Source organism: Marmota monax, unplaced genomic scaffold (assembly GCF_021218885.2).
Source record: "Marmota monax isolate L192 unplaced genomic scaffold, Marmota_monax_Labrador192_F-V1.1 WCK01_AAM20220418_F8-fsc00030, whole genome shotgun sequence".
Lineage (NCBI taxonomy): Eukaryota > Metazoa > Chordata > Mammalia > Rodentia > Sciuridae > Marmota > Marmota monax.
Window position 1 is genome coordinate 8587739 of NW_026691988.1, and position 24306 is coordinate 8612044.

Below are 24306 nucleotides of genomic sequence, written 5' to 3' on the forward strand. Positions count from 1 at the left end.
TGTCCATGTGTCACACACTTATACATATGAGATGCAGAGAAGACAAGGGCATTGTCCCTGATTTCAGAGACCTTAGTGCCTATCAGAAGAAGATCTGTAAATAAATACACACATGGAATTATTATAAATACTAAGATAGAAACCAGAAACATAACAGTCATTATTGATTACTTCTGCTCTGTTAATCACACGGTCTTATTAATCCTTCTGCCTATATATGTCTCCAGTCATCCACCTTTCTTCATTTTCACTGGTACCACCTTAATTCTATGCTGCTGTCATCTGTTTTTAGACCAGTGATCTCCCCACACCCACACACTTAGCCCTTAAGTTCCTTCTTCTCACACATGGCTAGAGATACCTTTATAGCAAAGCTGATCATACTAAGAAAAGATGTTAGCAGCAGGGGAAACTGGATAGGTATATGAGAACCCTCTCTACTATCTTCACAATAATTGTATAAATTTAAAACTTTTCTAAAATAAAAGTTTAAGCTGGGTGTGGTGGTACATACCTATAATTTCAGCTACTAGGGATATAAGGAAGGAGGATGGGGATGGGGGTTGTGAGAGGCCAGCCTAGGCAACAGAGTGAGACCCAGTCTCACAAAACAAAAAGTAAAATAAATAAAAATAAAATTTAAAAAAGCTTATTAAACACTTTTTATACAAGGCAAAACTGACCATATAAATTTGTTACATAAAACCTATCAGTGTTTTGTGGGTTTTTTGTTTTTTAAATGTAAGAGACAGTCCCAACTTTCAAATGAGCCTACAAGACCCATGTGATCTGACTCTATTTACCTCCTGTGAAATTTCTCCTCTTTCCTTACTCCAGCCCCCTCACCCACTGCCAGGATCCTCCTTGACCAGGCGCCAAGCTGTTCTGCTTTCCAACTGGCTAATTCCTCACCTTTCAGATATCAGCTAGTGTCACTTCCTTGGGATCTCATTCTTGCATCATCCTGCATTGTCATTTGGAGCTCTTATCAGATGTGATTGTGTTTGTGTTTCAGGAATTTAAAAAAATTTTTTTTGCAGTGCTGGGGATTGAACCCAGAGCTTCACACATGCTAAGCACACATTCTACTCCTAAACTACATCCCTGACACTATTGTGGTTAATTTTTTCTTAAATGTCAGTGTATTCCACTGAACTGTAAGATTCAAGAGGGCTGAAACCAGGTCTGTCTTGCTTATAATGTTTATTAGAATAGTACTTGACACCATAGGACCCAAATTGTTGATGAGTGAGTAATTAAATGAAGAGAAAAGAAGTGTTGTGACATTTTTTGCTTATTGTTCTAATACTGCTAGGTCCAAGCAGTGCAAATGGAGGAGATTATTATAGTACAGTTTGCTCAAAATTATAAAAACACAACTAAAATTAATACACTTATAAGGTATTGAAAAATATCCCAAACATTTCCCCATCTTTTTTTCTTATAATTAGCAAAGAATCACAAAGAATTAATAACTGACTTGTAAGTTGAGAAAAGGAAAGGAAGAACTTTTAAAAATATTTTAAACTTCCTGCTAATTCATCTGTTGGCATAATTTCAAAAGTGTTAGTATAGAGATTCCAAATAAAATTTTAGTAAAATAGAAAGTAATTTAAGTTTAATTTTGGAAATGTTTTATTTAATACATCACTGCATACTTTGTTAAGGAATTGTGGTTAGAAGGCAAAAAGCAACTCAACCAAGACATTGTATTATGATCTACAATTTAAATGAAAAATGTTCCTACAGTTCTGTCATATTTTTAATCATTGGGGATCTATCCAGTATATTTAGTCCCACGAGAGAGCTTAAATAGTGATTTCATCAGCACAGAGACAAAAAGGCACCAAGTAGCAAGTGTGCTGAACCAAAACAAACATTTCACTTAAATATAATGTGCTTTATTTGCCCACTTAATGATAGAAGTATCCTGACTTCTCCCAGTAAAAGAGAGCCCATTTTACTTGTGTAATAGGGAGTGTGAAGGCACTCAGAGCACTTAGGGACCCTTGAATCCAGAAGGTTGCCAGAAGAAACTTCTGTTTCTCTCCCACCTCCTTCATTTGAAACTTGTGAAAACCTAGAGAAATGCTGCTTTCCTTCTTACATCTCGTCTTTTCTTGAAGGAATTTGAATAGAGATATGTGAAGACATTCTGCAAATGTACATATCAAACTGTTAGTAATGGTTGCTATTAAAGAGTAGAAGTGAGGAAAGAAATATATATGGGTTGAGGGTATAGCTTGGTGGTAAAGCACTTGCTAGTGCCAGGCCCTACAAAAAGAAATATCTATAGCCTCAGCACTATAAAAAGAAAAATAAAAAGTATTTAGCTTTTGTAATTTACTATATTTAACAATATTTTTATATTTTAGTTTACTGAAAATTATTTTTAAATTATACATATACAGATTTTTCTGACTTTCCTGGCTGCTGGTTGCCCTTGAGAGAAAATTGAAGCTTCTGGTCTCCCCAATTATCAAATCCTATCAAGGCAAAGCTGGCTTCATTGTCCTGTTTAATGCTCTGGGCTCCAGCCTTCAGTTAGTTTTTACCTGAGTGTTCATCATAGTGCTTTTGTGACACTCTTGTGGTGGTGGTGATTTGTTTTTATGTTTTACCTAGAATGTAATTGTTTTAAAAAGGTCATACCTAGGGGTTCATTCTGTTGGTAATGAACCTCTCTTAATTTTTTCACTTTAATATATGCTTTGTATATTATATACATTCTCAGAGCTGTTAGGTGGTATAATGGCCAGTAGTGCTTTTATGCCATTTACTCTACCATCCTTTTGTCCACCAAAGAGTCTCCCTGAAGTTTTGGCCTGCATTTTATTTGATGGATTTTTTTTTTTTTTCAAAATGCAGACAAATGCTTGGTAGTTTTTCCCAGGTTACATTTATGATGGTTGTGACTCTGAGGTGTAGAACCCTATGAGGCCTTGATGGCCCACTTAGCTATGTTTAGAGAAACTACAAGTGGACTTTGTGAAAAGAGTCCCAGGTCTCTGAGACGGATGACTTCCTGCTGGATGGCATCACATTCCTGTCCTTGGTAGGCATCTTAATTTTTATGAGGCCCTGCTATCCTATTCTCAGGGCAGCTTATCCTTAATGGCTCAAACCCACAATCTCAGAAACTGCATTCCAGGAACTTGTTGCTGTTCATTATCCTTAAAAAATTCAACTGAAAGAAACTAGTTTGGGGGCTGGAGTTATGACTCAGCGGCAGAGCACTCGCCTAGCACGTTTGAGGCCCTGAGTTTGATCCTCAGCACCACATAAAAGTAAATAAATAAAATAATGGTATTGTGTCCAACTACAACTAAAAAATATATTTTTTTAAAGAAACCAATTTGTAGAGTTTACCTAAAGAGTAGAACCCATTCTACTTTAATGAATCTAAATCCCAAATGAAGCCAGAGAGCTGAATACATGTGTTACACCAAATTGATCTTTCCATAGAATGATTCTACTGAACTATCCTTTGGTGTGATGCCATTGACTGACAAGTGGTAGCTGGTGAGACAACTCTGTTTACCTAAGAGGTATTAAGGAATTTATTTATTACATAAGCATGGGGTTTCTTGTTTATAAACTCTTGTTTTAAATTTTTATTTATTTATATGTGATGCTGAGAATCGAACCCAGTGCCTCACACATGCTAGGCAAGAGCTCTTCCATCGAGATACAACCCCAGTCTATTTATAAACTCTTAAGGGAGAATTTCCTTCTGAGTGTTTCTGGAGTGATGTGGTTGTAGATACTGAGTTCAAGGCCTGATGGTGTCTCCTTTTTTCCTTTGGCTGCTAGAAAACTTAGACACATCTTGAGGTCCTTACCCATTAGGCATGGATGACTTCATGGGATATATTTTCATTTAGTAATCTCATTGAAGGTTTCAACTAACTTTCTTACCCTTAATTTTCCTTTACTCATTTTTTGCCATATTAAATGCATATTTTTAAAGCCATTATAAATTTTGGGGAACATAGTGGATATACACAAAATCATTTGATTATTGTTTCAAGTAATGTAAGTCAGTAGATAACCAGATTTTAGAAATGAAGTTATACAATTACATGTTTACTTTTGCTTATATAAACATATCAAGAACCAGAAAATTTGATTTTACCACCATTCTGTCTAGACCCAAAGGAACAAATATGGTGGGGCTGGGGTTGTGGCTCAGTGGTAAAGCACTTGTCTAGCATGTGTGAGGCACAGGGTTCAGTTCTCAGCACCACATATAAACAAATAAATAAATAAAGTTCAATCAATAACTAATAAAAATATTTTAAAAAAACAAAGGAACAAATATGCAAAAGCTGTGGAGACCACCATTAGAGTTTCCAAAAAGGCCTATGGCTTGTTCCCTTATTTACTTGAAAAAGCAAATTTTAAAAAATAAAATCACTCTCCCTAAATATTCTGTATAGCTCAGTAATCTGATAAATGAGTATTTATTCAGTGTCTCTCTGGTACCCACACAGTGGATTATCCATAGCAACAACCCTTTTCAAAACTTAATAGGGCCAACTCTGTATTTATTAGGGAAATAATACCACCAGGTTAAACAAACTGCAACTGTTGGTTCTGTGTGTTTACTGTCTTTCAAAGGGATCTGCCCAGCCTTCACTGTGTTCCATGTTGTAGATCATTAGAGAAGCTGAATTAGGGTATGACTCTGTGATTCTGAAAGTGCCATTTTTATAGTATGTTTAGAGTCAAATAAAAAAAGATGATGAGCAAATAAAGCTTTAGAAAGTTAAAGTACTATTTTGTGTATTGAAAATAGGGCCAATTTTTTCCTGAACGGTAGAAATCAGAGCTATATTATGGCAAGTATTATCACTCCCAGTCTACAGAGGAGAAGTGGAATACATAATATTGGCCCAGGAAAACATGTTTCTGTTTTTCTTGAGTCTGGAAATTATAGTGATGTGGAATCTATAAGAAAGGCTGTGCCTCAAAGCTGTAGCAGGGACTGGGGCAATAGTTTCAAAATTTCATAAGAGAACAGATTTATTTTAAAGAATTAGAATTGCTGTTGAAATGTAAATTAAACCTAAGATCTTTTCATGTCACTTGTTGAAAAATGAGGTAGAGTTTAAAATCAAAATAGAATTCATCTCATCCAGTATTCTTACTTTACAGCCATGAATGCTTTGGGAAATTGCTCCAAAGGCATTAGTGTCTCTCATCTCAAATGTCCTATGCAGTATTAAATTTTTTTTTTTAAATGTAATGTTAAGCATCTATCTTACAAGGTATCTTACAAGGGAGTACAATAGTCTTTTACAAGGGTAGACTATTGATAATTTGGGGGTTTTTTGTTTGTTTTTGATCTAACAGGATGGGATACATGTTTTTTTCTTATTACATGTTTTTAATATAGATCATTAGTAGGTTCTGCTTTTAGGGATTGTTTGAATCTGATTTGATAAAATCTTTTCTATGTCAAATATCTACCTTTTCTTAATATAATTTTTGGGCAGTTTTAAAACTTAAAAGTATTTCTTTATTTCTTTTGTTTATCTTCACAGATTCTGGAACTTTTCAAAGCCTGATCCTCTTCTTGAAACAGTAGAGCATCATACAGAGTTTACATGTGGTTTAGATTTCAGTCTTCAGAGCCCCACTCAGGTAAGGATGTAATCTTATGTTTTTTTCTACCCATACAGTTCACTACTAGGTCTCCATGTGGGATATGTTGCCTTTGCTAGACAGACTTGGGCATTTGAACATTGAAGTACTAGGGAACAAGAGTTATCCAGAAACTTGCTGTGCCTCTCTCTCCTCTTTTACTTCTCTGGGAGAAGAAGAACTGTTTAAAGAGGTGTCATGCCTAATGTGTTGAAAGCTTTGCATTGGCCTCGCCAAAGAAATAAGATTAAGATGGAATGGGGACATCTGTCCCCAGGTTAACCCAAGTCAGTGGCACATCATGCTATATTCAGCAGTAAGCAGTGACCATGGGCAGGTCATTTCCCTCTCTGAACTGTCACCTTTGTTTCTATAACCTATATTCATTGAGAGTTCAGATGGAGAACAACATAGAAGAGAAGAATTTCTGTTTTAATAAACAAATTTTGTATTTTCCCTCTTTTATTCTCTTGAGGACTTGAGAATAAATACTTTGTACTCTACGTGTTCTTCAGGTTTGTAAAAAAGCTTTTCCAGGGCTGGGGTTGTAGCTCAGTAGTAGAGCGCTCACCTAGCACGTGCAAGGCCCTGGGTTTAATCCTCAGCACCACATTAAAATAAAGGTATTGTGTCCAACCACAACTAAAAAATAAAATATTAAAAATATATATTTAAGGGCTGGGGCTGTCGCTCAATGGCAGAACGCTTGCCTGGCAGGTGTGAGGCATGGGTTTGATCCTCGGCACCACATAAAAATAAACAAAATAAAGTCATCCTATCCATTTACAACTATAAAAAATTAAGAAAAAAAATTTTTTAAAAATCTTTTCCATTTCAGAAATTGTACATTTAGGTTAAGTCAGAAACACTATAAATATATAATAAGGTACTTTGTAAAACAAACTGTGTGAAAAAGCCAGCATATCATTGAAACTCAAAATAGTACATGGAAATACTAGCATTGGATTAAGGGATTATACTTTTATGATAATTTTTAAAAGTTAAAATGAAAAGCCATTTCACATTACTATATTCTTAAATTTAACTATATACACAGATTTCATTTTAGGATTTTAACATGCAGTTTAAAATATTCTTAGTAGACATTAGAATATTCTCATTAACATTAAAATATTTGTTTAAAATGACATAATATCATGTAACAAGAGGATGAAATAGTGATGAGTGAGATGGGAGTATTCTAAATGTGAATATATTCTTTAAATGAATTAGTTCCTTTACTGAGAAATACATTTGCTGCCCCTTAAGGTCATACCTTGATAATTTTGAAAAAGATAATTATACTTGTTTCTATCCTAGTAAAGAAAAAACTTGTAATGTGCCCATTGAAATATAGCACTAAGAAACAAAGGATATCCTATGTAGACATACATTAAGCCTTCACATTTAATATTTTTATTACCTGTACTCTGTGAGACTTAGACTGGGACCTGTGGAAGCACCTGTAGCTCCTCTATTTGCTTGGTTGTGGTCCTCACTGAAATCTGAAGAATGCCAAGTGTTTTCTAAATCCTCTATAGACTTGCCTTATTAAAAGGAACCTTGTAATCAGGATTTTATCAATCATTGACATACATTTTTAACTAACAACAGATTTTATTGCAACACCATATATTTTGTTTGTAGCCTGGCAATTGCCATCTGTCTCTTCCAGTTGGATAACCAAATTCCATGTGTACTAAGGAAGTAGTTGCTGTTGAGAGCAAGTAGGAGTGGAGAAGCAGGGATCTTTGAGCTGTAAATAAGCAGCAGGCTCAATGGCATAATGCACAGTTCAGATGTGCCAGAAATCTCCTTTTAGTTCATTCATAATGAACACAATTTTGGGATTGTGGGACCTGGAGATAAGAGTACTTCCTTTCATTCATTTATTCTTCCAGCAAATATTCTCATACACCAGATCTTGTGTTAGGTACTGAGGATTCAAAGTGGAATAAAAATAAATATGTCCCCTCCCTTCATAAATCATTTATTTCAGTGTTATATCAGAATGTCTCACAAATGAATGTAAGTAGATGGCTATGACAAGTTCTAAGAAGAGGTGCATTGTTCCTCAAGAGTTCATAATAAGGATAGGCATTTGACCTATACGAGATATCTATAAGGGCTAGAGAGCAAGAGGGGCAGTGAGAGGAAGTAGGTAGGGGACAAATTGTGTAGAAACAATAGAGCATCATACAGAGTTTACCTGTAGGTGCATGTAGACCATACTGTTTTTAAGTCTCACTGTAATTCCATTATAACAGTGGTAATGTAACTCAGTGGTAGAGCACTTACCTAGCATGCATGAGACCCTGAGTTTGATCCCCAGCACTGCCAAAGGGGAGGTGGGGAATCTGTAGAAAATGAGGCTCATCCGAGATCTGATGAGTAGGAAGGTGTCAATGATTTGAAGATACAGAAGGAAAATGATAAACAGGCAAAGGGGTACTTTTGCTTGAATGGAGTGTCAAAGGCTTTCAGAAAAGGGAAATTAAGCTGGAAACTAACAAGATGGAGCCTTCATCCATGAGTTTGGTATGACCTTAAGGGGCAGCAAGAAGTCCAGTGTGACTATATCCCAGAGAACAGGAGAGAGAGTGATATGAAGTAGGTAGGGGACAATTATATAGGCCTTGTAAGCCACTGTATTCTCACTGAAATTGCGTTGGAGGCTTAAAAGCAGAAAAATAATAGAATCCAGATTGTCTTGAAAAGATCATTCTGGTAGCTATGGAGAATAGACAATATAAGAGTGAAAATTAGGAAGCCACTTTGGAGTCTCTTGAAGTAATACAGGCAAAAGACAATGGTGAGTTAGAGTAAAAGAGATGGAGAGACTCAGAATATATGAGGTTGAACCACATTAATTTGCTGGAACTTTTACATGGTTCAGCCTAACGATTTGAAGATGGCAACAATAGAATTTACTGACAGATTGGAAGTGGACTGTGAAAGAAATAGAAGGGTCAAGTTTTATGCTAGGATTTGGACGTAGGAGACAAGGTGAACAATGATTAAATTTAGTGAGCTAGGGGAAGAGGAGAGGTTTGGGACAGGGAGAATTATTTTTGAGATATCTCCTATTTGATATTCAAATGGATGTCTGGTAGACAGAAATAGGCTTGTCTGTCTCAGGGGACAGTTTATATGCAAAAGTGAAATGTGTGGGAGTAAGCAAACAAGGGAAGTGAAGGAGGAGTTGGAAGTATACCATTTTAAAGTTGTTATTACTACATTTAAAGTGATATTATTTGAGGGTACCCTATGGTAAAATCAGTATATATATGTAAACCCCCATGGTAATCTTTTAAGAAGTTTTAGAAAAAGAGGTATAACTAATAAGCCAGTTGTGGAGGTAAAATGGAATTATAAAAAATAATTAATTACTTCAAGATAATGTAGGCCATGTATAAAAAACCACAGCCAACATATATTCAGTTATAAGACCAAAAGCTTTTCCTTTAAAGTCAGGAATAAGACAAGGATTCACACTTTTTATTACTTCTATTCAACAGAGTATTAGAAGTTCAAGCCACAGGCAACAAAAGACAAGTATCAAAATTGGAAAGGAGGGGCTAGGGTTGTGGTTCAGTGGTCGAGTACTTGCCTGGTATGTGTGAGGCACTGGGTTCAAGCCTAAGCACTGCATATAAATAAATAAATAAATATAAAGGTCAACTGACAATTTAAAAATATATTTTAAAAAATTGGAAAGGAGGGCTGGGGATGTGGCTCAAGCGGTAGCGCGCTCGCCTGCCATGCGTGCAGCCCGGGTTCGATCCTCAGCACCACATAGAAACAAAGATGTTGTGTCTGCTGAAAACTAAAAAATAAATATTAAAAATTCTCTATCTCTCTCGCTCTCTCTTTAAAAAAAAAAAATTGGAAAGGAAAAAATAAAATCATCTCCCTTCACAGATGACATGATCTTAAATGTAGAAGACCTTTAAATCTAACCAAATCAACCAACAGTTATATTTAATGTAAGTCTACATACTCTAGTTAAGAGACAGATAAAGCCAGACGTGGTGGCACACGCCTGTAATTCAGCAGCTCCGGAGGCTGAGACAGGAGGATTGTGAGTTCAAAGCCAGCCTCAGCAACAGCGAGGCACTAAGCAACTCAGGAAGACCCTGTCTGTAAATAAAATAGAAAATAGGACTGGTGATGTGGCTCAGTGGTTGAGTGCCCCTGAGTTCAATCCGCAGTACCAAAAAAAGAAAAAGACAGATAAAAAAACAATATAATTGAGAAACTATGAGAGACTCATTAGATTAAGACTTTGTGACCTAGTGGATTTTGGACTTGAAGAAGGAGTTTTCTAACTCCAAGTTCTAAAATCCAGTTACTTTTTTATATAAAATTTTAATTATACACTTGTAATATTCTTCTCCCTATAAATTTATCTTAGTTTATACTTTTGTCTGCATTTTATTTACATTCTTTTGTGGACTTTAAGCTTTCCTTTCAAATTTAAGATGATGATGTCAACTGATATTTGTCATATACTTAAAATCAACATCTTCCTTCCTTCCTTCCTTCCTTCCTTCCTTCCTTCCTTCCTTCCTTCCTTCCTTCCTTCCCTCCCTTCCTCCCTCCCTCCCTCGGGATTGAATCCAGGGCCTTACTCATGCTAGGCAAGCATTGTACTGCTGAGCTATATCCCTAACCATCATCAGTTCATTTTAACACAAACATTTGAATTATTTACATTATAATCTGTTGTTACCAAGTAAAATATTAAACTCCTTTTTAGGGGAGATAAGAATTAAGTTCTTCAGGTGTCTCCTTATTTTTTTGCCCCTTACTTTATCAGTGCTCTATTACTATATAACAATCTATTCCATGACTTACAGACAACAAGTTTTATTTGCTCACAATTCTGTGAGTCAGCAGTTTGGGCCTGATGGTTCCTCTGTTGGTCTCACCTGGGGACCTCACGTAGTCCAGTCTTTTGGGGGCTTAAATGGGGATAGGTGGTCTGAGATGGCCACATTCACAGATTTGGTGGGCAGTGCTGGCTGCCTGCTGGGCCACTTGTGTGTCTGGGTGAGCATAGGCTTTATTAACAATCCTGTGCTTTCAAGAAGGCATGAGCAAAAGCTGTAAGGCATCTTGAGAGCTAGGCCTAGTAGTCACACATAATTCCTTCTGTTGCAAACAAGTTACAAGGACAGCCAATATCCAAAGAGTAGGATGTAGAGACCCACTCTAGATGGTGGGATCTGTGAAGAATTCATAGTCATTTAAAATCCGCTACACTAACCTTTATCATTGGTATATTTGGTATTCTAACTTAATTTTTAAGTTAGAATAAAGGATTTTTTGTCCTTTATTTATATTTTATTTCCATATATGGTTAAGTTTATTGATTGCAAGTTAATTTCACCCTTTGTTCATATTTTATTTTCTTAGAAAATATCTTTTTCTTACCTCTTAGTATCTTTCCATCCGCTTTCAAAAACCTGTAGTACTTTGTAATCTTAGCAGCTGCAGGACCTTGCTGATGTTACCTAAGGGCTCTCTGCCTTAATGTATTCTGTCTTAAAAGAGATTCTCTGAGTCCTTATACTTACAGACATTTTTCTTTGTAGTGTCTCCCTTCTTAGAGATCTGAACAGAAGGTCCAAAGGCATTCTTATCTTACACTGTCTTTCTTCTTGACAAAATGTAAGATCTTGTCTTTAAAAGTTTAAAACTTGACAAATAAGTGTCTGAGGTCATTCGTTAAGGATAATTGCTGAGAAATACTCCACGCCCCCTCTTGTTAGCCAGGTTGAAGTTATCTTTCACTTGAGAAATTTTTTCTTTGATTTTTTTTTCCCTCTCTAGTCATGATTCATATAGTTCTAGCATTTTCTTTTTTTCTCCCTTATCCTTATTATTTCTAAATTAGATAACCCTTTTCTGTTTTTAGGTTTGTGATTCAAGACCTGTGGTATAACCATTTTATAATTGGAATTTCTGTGTTAATTTAGCTCTAGAACTTCTGGCTTTTTATTCTGTAGTGTCGACCCTGCTCTTTTGAATGCTAATTGGTATTTGGTGTAGTTTTATTTATAAACTGGGTACAGGTGCACATCTTTACATATTCCTTTTGAAACATAGTTATTTTTCCTTTAATGTCTTTTAGAGTAGACATATTGGTTCATTCCAAGATCAACTTTATGTATTTAATAAAATTTAACTTTTTTCTCATGACAAAATTTTGGAAATCACATTTAGAGGAAAGAAAAATGATTACCTATGGTCCCACTATTCTAGAAAGAAGTCTTTTGTAAGCTGGGCATGTTGGTACACACCTGTAATCCCAGTGGCTTGGGAGGCTGAGCCAGAAGGATTGCAGGTTTGAGGCTGGCCTTGGCAACTTAGTAAGACCCTGTCTCAAAATAAAAAATTAAAAAGGGCTAGGGATGTAACTCAGTGGTAAAACATTCCTGAGTTCAATCCCTAGTACTCTCCTCAAAAAAAAAAAAGTCTTTTGTAGCATATTATGTTTTTTTTAATCCTTTAATTTTTTTTAATTGAAGCATAACAACCATATTGGAAAATGCACCTGTTTTAAGTGGAACAGCTCAATATGTGCCAGTGTAACCACCACTCAGTTTAAGTCACAGAACATAGCCAGAAGCTTCCTCCCAAATTTTACCCCTTGCCTTCTTTTCAATGGTGACTACTTTTCCAGTCTTTTTCTTTATGTATATTTTTTAAAAGTTGAAGTTATCCTGCGTATATGAATTTGCCTTCTGGGACTCCTAGATGTTTGGTAAGCATAGTCTTTATAAATGACTGTCTTGGTCTCTCCATGCTAGGAACATGTAGCAAGTTACTGTAGAGACTTTTCCACTTTTCCTGAAAGTAGGATGGAAGGACTTTTGTATGTTTTCATTTTGTTTCAGTGTAAGATTGCTTAGATTTGTTTCTGATGTAAATTATTAATGTAGGTGTGACTTGAAGTATGTATTTGACTTTGTTTGATTTTTCATTAAAAGATGTTGTGTAAAAGTTCAGCTTGTGTTTGGTTCAAGTCTATTCCCACAATCTTTGATATCAGGTTTAAAGGTTGACAGTGGATAAAAATATTTTAAAATTCTCAGTATGAGTCTGGAAAAACTGGACTTTAGAAGGGGTCTAGCATTACTGGTAGTCAGGTTTCTGTGTCCTGTTCACCTTTTATCTCAGGTGACAGTGTCTGCATCTGTCACAGACTAGCTCTTGAGTTGAAAAGAACAATGTGCCAGTAGCATTTCATGTCCTCAAGCATTAGTCTCTGCTGTTTCCTCTTTGATGCTTTCATAATTGTATAATTTTTCAGCACAAAGTTATATAACAATGCTTGTTGTTTTACCCCAGACGTGAAATATCCCCAGGCACAGCTCTAGGATCTCAGTGAGCTCCAAAATGGACAGAACTGGCCTGTGTCTGGTCTGCACTTCATAGGCATCCCTTACTAGGATGCCTCCCAGAATTGGTGACACCCTAGTTTCTGCCACCTCTGGGTTCTGCTCCTGAATCATCTACCTTCTTGTTCCTTTTCCTTTCTCTAGGATATAGAGCATTGCTTCTAAAAATCAAGCAAACACACTGACTTGGCACACTGCAAATTACTTTTTTTTTAAAAAAATTTTTTTAGATGTCGATGGACCTTTATTTTATTCATTTATTTATATGTGGTGCTGAGAACTGAACCCAGTGCCTCACACTTGCTAGGCTAGTGCTCTACCACTAAGCCCCAACCCAGCCCCACTGCAAATTACTTTTTAGAAAGACTTTCTTGGACACTTGGTGTCCTACCCAGCTTACCTTTGAAATCTTTTGATTTTTTTAAGCTCATTTTTCACAGTATATTTTCTCAGTCTTTTTTCAGAGTCAGTATCTGGACATTGACTTATGTAAAAATGGGATTCTCAGGAATGAGTGTTCCATCTCTATCACCTCAAAACATTTATGCTCTCTCCCTAGTTTTTCCCTTTCCTTCTAGTCAATTTTCAGCTTTCTTACTGCTCCCCCATCCAGGTCTTTGCTTACTCAGCTATCCACCATTTATATCTGTAATCAGTTTTCTTTTTTTTTTATTTTCAAAGTTCTATGGGGTTTATCATCATTTGACCCCAGTGTTCTGTGTCACTACCATTGAGTTATTTTTCTCTTCTGTTATAAAAATAACATCTAGAATTAGTGGCTTTAGTTCTTTAGTTTCTCAAAAATTCACTCTTTTAACACTATGTCTGTCTTCCTTTCATCATTCAGTTGAAGTTAAGCCCCAAAATGTCACCAGTGAACTCCCGAAAACCAAATTGCCTTTTCTCAGACTTCCTTCTTATTTAGATATAATTTTGATATTAAAAAATGTCCTCTCCTATTTTAATGCTACTATGCTAATTTTTTCTTTCTAGAAATAAAGATGTGCAGAACTCTAGGTGAAAATTTTATCACTTTACTAAGGAATCTATAAAAAAGACTGTAATAAACTGCCTTGTTGCCAAGTGGTTAGAGCACTTGTCTAGCATGCCCAAGGCCCTGGTTCATTCCTCAGCACTGCAAAAAGGAATGATTGGAATCAATGATGACCCATATCATATTCTTATAATATAATACTTTTTTCTTATTGCTGCCATTTTTTAAGGCCTTCGTCATCTAATATAGATACTACTTTATTTGTCTCCTAACAAACAGATCTTTTGCTTTTTCAAATTCATGGTCAGCCTCTCCTGTTATGCTTTTAAATCACTCTGACCATTCACCTCCTTCCATACTATGTGTCAAGAGGTACCATATCATAGTATATATGTTATATGCCAGTTTTAATGTGTAAATCAACGCAATTTGTCATTTTCAATTTGCCTAGAAACCTTCTTCAGGATAGAATCTGAATTTTTTTAAATCTTACTTTCAAGATTGAGTATGCTTGCCTAGGATGTGTAAGGCCTTGGGTTCCATCCCCAGCAAAAAAATAACGACGACAATAGTATCCAAGATGAATTACCTTCCTTTTCTCCTTTTATCCCTTCCTTTTTTGCTTCAATAAATATTTTGAATGTCAGCTAAGTGTTTTGAGTGGTTGGTGTTATGGAATAGATTAATGTAAAGTGTCTGATACATATGTGCTAAATATAAAATGAATGAATGAATAAATGTAAAGGTATTTTTAGTGCATAAGTCTATTGTCTACTTTTGCATAAACTCCATAATGGTTAGTATAATAAATCATATTCTCCCTTGTAGTCACTTACTATTGTAAGTTGGTTTAGTAAGGAAAATATGTTTCTTTATTTAGCTCAAAATTTAATATACTGCAACATCATGATTATGCTACTTTTTCAAAATTAAAGTTGACTGTTAAGTGATTTTTTTTCAAACATTATTCTCTCTACATCTTTCTGCCTATTTCTCTTGTTCATTCTTGCTAAGGAGGCCGTATGTCATACAGATAATTACAGTACATTGAACAAATTTCCCAAGGGCAAAAGCAATTGTCTACAAAATTGAGAGAAAAGAGTATAATGTTAAATAGGAAATGGAAAACTTGTCAATGAAGTAAGTCTCTTAATGGATCAGATGGAATTATTTGTTATATTATTTGTTATATTATATATCAACCCAATCATTTTGAGATGAATTACCTTATCAGTGGCATGTGTAAACATTTTAATAAAGTGGAGGGAATTGATAAAATTAATTAATAAAATTAGAGAATATAAATCCATGTTCTAAATTTCACATGTATTTTAAGTCTGGTATTTTCACTATAATGTTGCCTTCTCTAAATGCTGTATTTACAGGACAATTAGTATAGAAGGTGTTCTATAATGTATCTTATTTGATCCACCAATAATAAGTTTTTATCATAAACTCCTTATTGAGTGCATTTGTTTCATTTATATTTGAGGGTTTGTTGTAGCATCAGCATAGTACTTTACATGTAGGCAATGTTAAAAATATTAATTTTATAAAGTTGCTCTCAAGCATTCTATTTTTGATGTTATAATATATGTGCTATAGCTATATTTAGAAATTGTTATATTGATAAATAATAAATTTCTATTAGGTGTTCAAGAGTACTTCATTGTGTGTTTTAAGGAAATTGACATTTTGGTGCAATAGCAAGTAACTCTTAATTTCTAATTAGTGTTACTCATTTTTAAAACTTAAAAATCTCTATTTTGCTATATAAAAGTAAAGATCATTAAAAATAGAACTTATGTTGAGGCTTACCTGGTTATTTTTCACTATCTTGAAAAATAGCATCTTTTAAGAATGAATAATGAAGACTGGATCTCTCAAGTGAAAAATATTATATTTTGACAAACCATTTTTTCCTTAGAATGTTGGTAATTTTAATTCTGAGTTTTGATGAGAAGGTTTGCATTTTGATCTCAGGTTCAAGGAAATTCAGAAGAGCAAAAAGATGAATGTGTCACAGTGGTGGCTTGTGGGGTTAGGAATAAATTTTCCACTTGAATATCCCTGGGCAGAAGCAGTGGCACCCTGGAGACTCCTATCCTTGGGTGTCTCCATGCACACTCACACTGCAAGGGAAAAGGGTCACACAAGACATGCCTCAGCATCCAGCCTTCAAGGAACCCTAGAGCACACTCAGAAAAGAAGTCTTCTACCAATACATTCAGAGTTTCATCAGAGGAGTTATGGAGCACTTCAGTTTCCCCAAAGCTGGAATTTTTAGTTCTTCATTCACTCTTGTTTGTTCTGCTGATCATACCCCTTTTCTACATTGTACCTTTGTCCCACAAATAACAAGAAGTGCTCTCTGGCTAAGGCACTCTTCCTTTAATCCTCAGCTTAGATAATACTCCTGAAAACATCTGCTTTCCCCAAATTTGGTCACAGGGGCTCCTTTCCTATTTTTACTGGGCCCCACAATTATCACACGTATTACCCTGCATTATAGGTGTCTCTGTACTTAATTCCTTTCTTCACTGGACTCAGGAGCTATCGGGCAGAGACCAGGACGATAGTGTTTATTGTCATAGTCTTGGTATACTTCTGACACACAGTGGAGGCTCTCAATAAAATTTATTGACTAAATGGATGAATATATGTGTGTATGAATTATGATATTTATATTTTTTTAATGCAAAGGAATATTTTACTAACAATTCCTAGGACAGAAAGCTCCTTGTGAAACTTCTCTAAATAATATGCGTGACCCTCAAAAATTCCATATATCTCCCAAATCACATAAAAATTGTTGCTTTTACCCAAATTTCTGACCTCACATCTACATAACAAAATCTGAGGAGAAGAATAAACTACAGCTTATACATGGATTTATTAATTCATTCAGTAAGCATCTATTAAAGATTTATTGTATGCAAAATACAAGGAATACAGATTTACATATCTGGTCAATATACAGTCCCTCTTTAAAAAAATACTGTTTGGTTTTAGTTGCATAGACATATTTATATCCATATGCCAGTGTTGTTAGAAAAAAGAAACTATTCCCCAGCATGCTTTCATTTTCTCTTAGCTGTCATAAGACATATTGCTTAAGTTACTGTGCAGGTATTGATATGCTCTGTCTGAAAGCTTTACTCCATTTGTGCCTTTAGAAGAGATTTTTAGATTCTTAGATTCTTTTAGTTTTTTTCTTTTTTTTAAATCTTTATTTACTTCATTTAGTCCTGTGGTTTAATCTGTAAACTACCTAAACCCATTTAGAATTTGATGGTAAAAATCTCAAGCAAAATAAATTTTAAGAATTATAAGTAACAAAGGTTTAAATAAATAATACAAATTTTCATGTTTTTAAGTAGAAATCCTGGATCCTAGCTAATGTAGAATGGTCCAGGAAGGTACATAAACTCTTGGTTTCAGAGTGCTTCAGGGAGGGCTCAGGATTTTCACTAATGTTTCCTCTTTCTTTGTCCTCCCACTTGTCTCTCTTCCTACCACATATCAGCCTACTGGATTTGAAACTTGATTTTACATAAAAATGTGAAAATAGAGCACAAGGTGTTTTGAATATTAATGGCTTATAAATCTCTTCTCTCAAGAAAAGAATTTTTCCTCAAGAATATTTTAATCTTGCCAAATTTTTAATTTATTTTAGTCCATAACAAAAATTCCTGCACATCAAGTATTCCCCAAAGAACTTTCTAATATGCAGGTAGAATTGAGGACAGGCACACGCCTGTAATCCCAGGACCTTGGAAGGCCAAAACAGGAGGATCACAAGTTTAAGGCCAGTCTGGGACAACTTAGTGAGAATTCACCTCAAAATAAAAAAAAAAACTAAAGGGACTGAGATGTTCTCGGTTGGTAAGATGCTCTGAGGTAAGGCAGTAAAAGGCACAGATCCTGAAAGCATCAGGTGATCCAGAACAGCCTTAAGACAATACAAGCATTCTATTCAAGGACATGATGATCTTTTTGCTGCTTTCAGTTTTTCAGTTTTTCTGACAATAGATAGTGTAATGAGCAAAGAGGTGAGTCCTTATTGAGGGGACTGAAATTGAGAAGGAGTATCAATCATAGATAGAAAAGAAGATATCCTGTGTCATTGGCTTTGCTCTGTCCCCAGTCTGGCCTTGAAAAGGAGTCTTGTGGCCAGGCATGCATTCCTGGGGATGGGAGGGACTGAGGGCTTTTATTAAGAGGAAGTGGGATGGGAGATAGGAAAGATTCCTCTTTAACAAGCAAAAGCCTGAGTGGATCTTATCCTGTAAAGTAGATTATTTATTTTCATGCCATTTGCTTTGTCTTTTTGTTAGCATTTTTTATTTTACCAGAGTCCATTTTTTGTTTTGTTTTGTTTTTAATGTTTATCTTTTTCTTGGTCCTTATTTTTAGCACTTTTTGAATGTCTTTTAGGCTGGCCATAGATGTCTATGGGACATCGAGAGCCTTGTATTAATTAACTCTCGGTCCTAGAATTCAAGGGGAAACATGCCAATAGAGGCTATTGGGATGGTGATAGTAATTAATGAGAGGCTCCCCACAAGGGAATATGTGGTACAGTCCTTTTTCTTTACCAGGAAATCTCTACGTGCTAACCTTAGAGAATCTAGAGCTTCTTTGTTAGTAAAGTTTTTTTTTTTTTTTAAACCTTATTGTTTTTTATTGTAAGCATCTTTAAATTTGTAGAATGAAATGAAATTTAATTAATTATTTGCATTAATTTGAATTAAGGTGTTCATAATTCTGAATCATTGCAGTTTTAGATCTTCCTTGCATTATTAATTATATATTTGTGAACACTTGTTGATTTAGTGACCTTCACATTTACGAGTTATTTTAAGTCTTGAGTAAATAAAAACTTGAAGAGTGTTGAATAGAAATTCATAGACATAACTTACAGATGCCTTGCATTAGAAATCTTCGTCTTATTTCTGATTCTCTTTTCCATAGTAGTTGATGCTTAACACACTGAAAGGCCTAATACTTGAAAAGAACCCATAGATGAGTCAGGGGTAAATTAATGCAATGATCTTTGTGTCCCATGGTATGAAAACTTGTAATTACAGGATTAGGCAAATAATGGTTGACAATTTGCTTTTTATGAGGGACTGGTTCTAATGGAAACTCTCAACAGACTTACGCACAGGTTCTAGCTCTGTGACTCCAGTGCAAATGCCAGGGCATGGTCAAGTTTTCTGACTTTACCCCTGTGGAAATGGGATGGTCCCTCCTCTGGGAGTCTCTAGAGTATGTTCCACACTCGTTCTGATCTGAGTTGTTCTGTGAAGGTGAGATCCGTACTTCATCTTCCTCCCCCTCCTCACTGTGTAGATCACACATTTTTACATGCATTTAATTGTTGTGTAGATATGGTATATGATACTGTATTTCTTTCCCTTCTTCCCATTCTACTTCTCTACAATCAAAAATTTTTTTAAACTGTCCATTGAGCAAAAAGTCTTATTAGTTTAATCTAGGAACTCATCTTTCCAGCATTTGTCTCAGGGGATTATGGAGCTCTGTGATAGGGTAGGGGAAATTCTTGTAGGCAATTGCAGTCAATTGGCGACAGTTCCCAAAGTGTATCTTGAAAAGGGAAAATAGGACTTCTTGAAGACGACATATCCCTATGTTTTTCCTGTCCCATATTTACTAGTGAATGGCCTACTATACTCTAAACAACTGGGACTTTTGCTACCAGTTTTGATTTTTATATACTTAAATGTGTGCTGCTTCCTTTGTTTTTGTTTTGCAGGTAGCTGACTGTTCTTGGGATGAAACAATAAAGATATATGATCCTGCTTGTCTTACTATTCCTGCTTGAGATACACGGCTGTGGTCAGAAAAAATGTTGACTGAAGAACTGCTTAAACTGCAACTGACTTAACTATTGAAAACATAGATGTTATGCGTTTATATGCTATTCAGATTTCAAATTTTCCCAGACTTACTCTGGAGTCAGTTTTGAGGCAGCTGATAAAGACTTGGGCTCACTCTTTAAGCTTGGTACATAAGTCATGTTTCTTATAATCCTAAGAAATAATTGATGTTATAGTATATCTTATAATATCAATTAGAATATAATCTCTGTATTATAAAATGGATTAAAATATGGGAGATGAGATTATGTGAATAGTGATATATTTTTAAATTTGTCATTTTTGATGTGAAATATAAATCATTGCTATTAATAAAAATCAAAATAAATTGCATCTCTTGGTCATTTATCATTTTATGATAACCCAACAAGATTGCTTTTTTAACACATTGTGTGTGTGAATACTGTAATTATATAGATATAGCTGTGGTTCATATATGGGCTCTAATATATAGATTTAATTATAGTCAGTGGTTATTTATTGAGCATGTACTATGTGCCTTACACAGACTGAATGAAATTCTCGTAAAGACTGGTGCCATGCTTTAAGAACATGGAATGCTGTGGGTTAAAAGTTGTTTTCTGTTTTTTTTTTTTTTTTTTTTTTACACATTTATTTGAATCCTTTTAGATATTGTACCTCTTTGTATGTATCTCTCTTCCCACTTTCTATCAACAAATTTGAAAACTCTTCCTTGCTTAAGAAGAGTCTTAAGTCCTACTAAGGCTTCTTTAAGTTGCATGAAACTAGCCCTAAATTGTGCTACAAACTCTGCTTGCTACCTTCCCAAATCTTCTTGAAAAATTCATATATACTGATTAATTACCTGGAAAAAAACACAAGTTAAAAAGAGAAATTAGTTAAACTATCTATTTTGCACATTTTAATTTTTTACATAATGTTAAAACAAATGACAAAAAAGTCTGACTAACTGCATTCTTAAGTTTTGGAGAATTTTTAAAGAACAAAATATAATTATCAGAGCAGAAATAAAATATTTGGATATTGTTTTATTTATATATTTTTTTAATTATTCTAGAAAGAAATATTACATCTTAAGATATAATTCCAAGACAGCATAAATTAGGAGGTAGAACAAAAGACAAAGTGGAGCCGGGAGTGGGACTTGAAAATACATACGTCAGAAGTTCCGTGAAGGGGTTGGGGACTTAGCTCAGTGGCAGAGTACTTGCCTAGCTCACACAAGGCCCTGAGTGGGGTCTTTGGCCCTGAGGGTGGGGTTGGGTGGGAGGAGTTCCATGAAGTTGCTACTGACGAGGCCAAAGATTTGCTACCAAGATGTCTAGCCTTATAAGGTAACCTGGTCAGTTATATAATCCAGTGCCTATGCACCAGACCTCAAACATACAAGGTGCTCAATTAACATTTTTAAAATAAATTTATGATCTCAGGCAGTACTAATAGTTTTTGAAAGGTGCCATAAAGAGGACAATATAAGTGGATTGTAATGACAAGGTACTCACCTCACCCTCAGAGCTGTCATAAAGGATGAGTTTCATAGAGCTTTTCTGTGTTGCTTCCCCCCTTGTGAATTAATGGCATCACACCAAGGTGTGATTCAATAGAAGCATGTCCTCAGTGTGTGTTCTCTGCATCAGGAAAATTGATAATAGATCAGATTTACAATAAAAATGAAATTATTTTTTCCCTTTAGGGTATTAATAATTTACTATGTATCTTTTAAAACAAAAAAAAACTTGATTTAAAAATTAACATATCCTTTGATTTACTTTTTCACTCTATTTCAGGGATGTTAGAGATGTTTAGAACACTTACTCCATAATAAATAACTCAGTTCTTGGAGTCTGTCAGTGTGAAAGAGTGTGGCTGAATGCTTATTCGGTTGGTTCCTTAGAGTTAGTGTTGGAAAACCAGAAAAAGCAGAGTTGGATTCTCTCCTGAAAAGAATATGCAAGATTTTTGAATTCTTGGTAGCTCATGAGCTAAGTCACTTCTGGGCAATCAGTCATTCCTTCCAGGTTGGAAAAATCAGCATTGCTTTCCTGGCTGCTTCCCAAGCTGTCCCTGCACCTGCAGTGATGGAAGAGTGGATGGAGGAAAAGGGAGCCCCCAGCCAGTGATCTGATGCTTTATACATTATTTCTTTAAATCTTTATAACCTCCCTGAGAGGAAGCCCTGTTTTCCAGGCAAGAAAGCCCAGGCTCTCAGCCACAATAGCCAGGAAGTAATGAGACTGGCTTGAAGTCTGGAATGAACTAGGATGACTGAATTCAAACCTCTGGTCCTGCCACATGGCCTTCTTAGGAATAACAGAAATCTGCCGAGAGTCAAGATGTAGATCCTGATCATTCTGGGGGTGGGAGTAGGGGGGGCGGACGGGGGTGGGGGGTCTGAGAAGACTGAGCTTCCAAGTCTGAAAAGCTAAGAAACTAAACCTGTGTCTGAGTGAGCCTACCAAGGTCCATCACCTCCTGGGAGAGCCAGGCTGAGAGCCAGCTGTCCTTTCTGGTTTTGGCACTTCTTAACTGCTTATCTCAGCAATAACTTGGCTCTTCCAAAAATGAGCTCTTCCTAATTTCTTACTTAACAGGCCTTTTCTCGGATGTGTTAAGCACTTACATTGTGTGTGGGTGTGGGCGTGTATATGATTCCTGCCTTCCCCACTTCCCCACCTGGGTGTCCCAAATGCCTTTGCATTCATTTTGTTCCATCCAAACTCATTTTACATGCTACACCAGCTCCTCCTTTCTGCACATGATTTTTCATTTGTTGCTAATGAAGAATCAAGCTAAAAGACCAGTTTCAGACAAACCAAAGTCCTAAACAGGGGCTCAGCGGTAGAGAATTTGCCTCACACGTGTGAGTCACTGGGTTGATCCTCAGCACCACATAAAAATAAATAAACAAAATAACTGTAACAAACAAACAACTACAAAAAAAGAAACCTAAATAGCATCCCATGGCTTCCCTCATTCCCACCTGTCTCTTCCTTTCAGTGCGGCCACCAGTGCCACCATTCAAGTCATCATTAGCTTTCCTTAGGTGGATTGTGGCAGCTTCCTCAATGGTGACTGCTTCTAGTTTTGAATCCTCAGAACCATTCTCATCAACACAGCTGCCAGAGACTAATCAAAAATGCAATCTGATTATCCCAGTCTTAGAGTAATCTTTTCTCTGCTTGTAGGACTGCCTACAGCGAAATGTTCAAGCTTGCTAACCAAGCAGCCAGGGTCTTTGGGCTAGCCCCCCCCCAAAAAAAAAAACAAAAAACAAAAAACAAAAAAACCTCTCCCTGCAGCACTGGTCCTCTTTACAATACTGTTGTACTCACAAAATTCCCCATGGAATCATGCAGGTCTTCCATGTCTGTGTTTGCTCAAGTTAAGTCTGCATGCCTCAAGAGTCCTGCCCTTGGTTTGGCTAATTCTAATCCATCATTTACATCTGAAGCCTGAGGCAGAAGGATTGAAAGTTTAAGACCAGCCTCAGCAATTTAGTGAGGCCCTAAGCAACTTAGTGAGACCTGTTTTAAAAAAGAAAAAGGGCTGGAAATATAACTCAGAGCTAGAACATTCCTAGTTCCAATCCCCAGTACCAAACAAACCAAACAAAAAAACATGTTCATTTGTTATTTATTCTGTTTTCCTTTTACATTCTCCTATAATCATGTGTCAATCTTACAAATAAAAGTAATAAGTAAAAATTTCAAAATTTCTTTCTCATGAAGCTTCTCTGCTCCCTGTCGAGCTGATTTAATTGCCCTCCAGGAAGCTCCCCCTTTTTCTGCTGCAAGGCTTCACTCCTTCCTTAGCTTCATTGTGTTCACCCCCAACCACTTGTGAATCCCTTAGGACTAGCTGAGTGCTCATCCTTGAATCCTCTGTGGCTAACAGATTACCTATCACAAAATACTTGCTCTTTATGTTTGTTGAATGAATGAATTAAGAGATTGATTTAATGCCACCAATATTTATTGAGTAGCTCTAAAGACAGAGCCCTGTTAGCCAATCCCCAAAAAACAAATGCCGAATGTTTTCTCTGATACAAAGAGGCTCAGACGGTGGGAGGGAAAGGGAAGAGGGAGGGGCTTAGAAATGATGGTGGAATGTGCTGAATATTACTATCCAAAGTACATGTATGAAGACACGAATTGGTGTGAATATACTTTATATACAACCAGAGATATGAAAATTATGCTCTATATGTGTAATATGAATTGTAATGCATTCTGCTGTCATACACACACACACACACACACACAGCCCTTCCATTCTGTTAGAGAGAGAGAGAGAGAGAGAGAGAGAGAGAGAGAGAGCCCTTATATCTAGATCCTTGATACCAATAGATCAAATTGCTATTGGACTTCAGATCCCC

The 24306-nt window shown here is 35.8% G+C and overlaps 1 protein-coding gene across 1 annotated transcript in view; it reads left to right on the forward strand.

Annotated features, from left to right (window-relative positions):
* Pex7 (peroxisomal biogenesis factor 7) overlaps window positions 1-20282 on the forward strand; it is a 65324-nt gene extending 45042 nt beyond the window's left edge. The window contains exons 9-10 of the mRNA XM_046450193.2: window positions 5547-5646; window positions 19826-20282. Of these exons, the coding sequence (XP_046306149.1) occupies window positions 5547-5646; window positions 19826-19894 (169 nt within the window). The 3' untranslated portion in view covers window positions 19895-20282. The remainder of the gene's footprint in view (window positions 1-5546; window positions 5647-19825) is intronic.
* Window positions 20283-24306: the final 4024 nt, after the last annotated feature.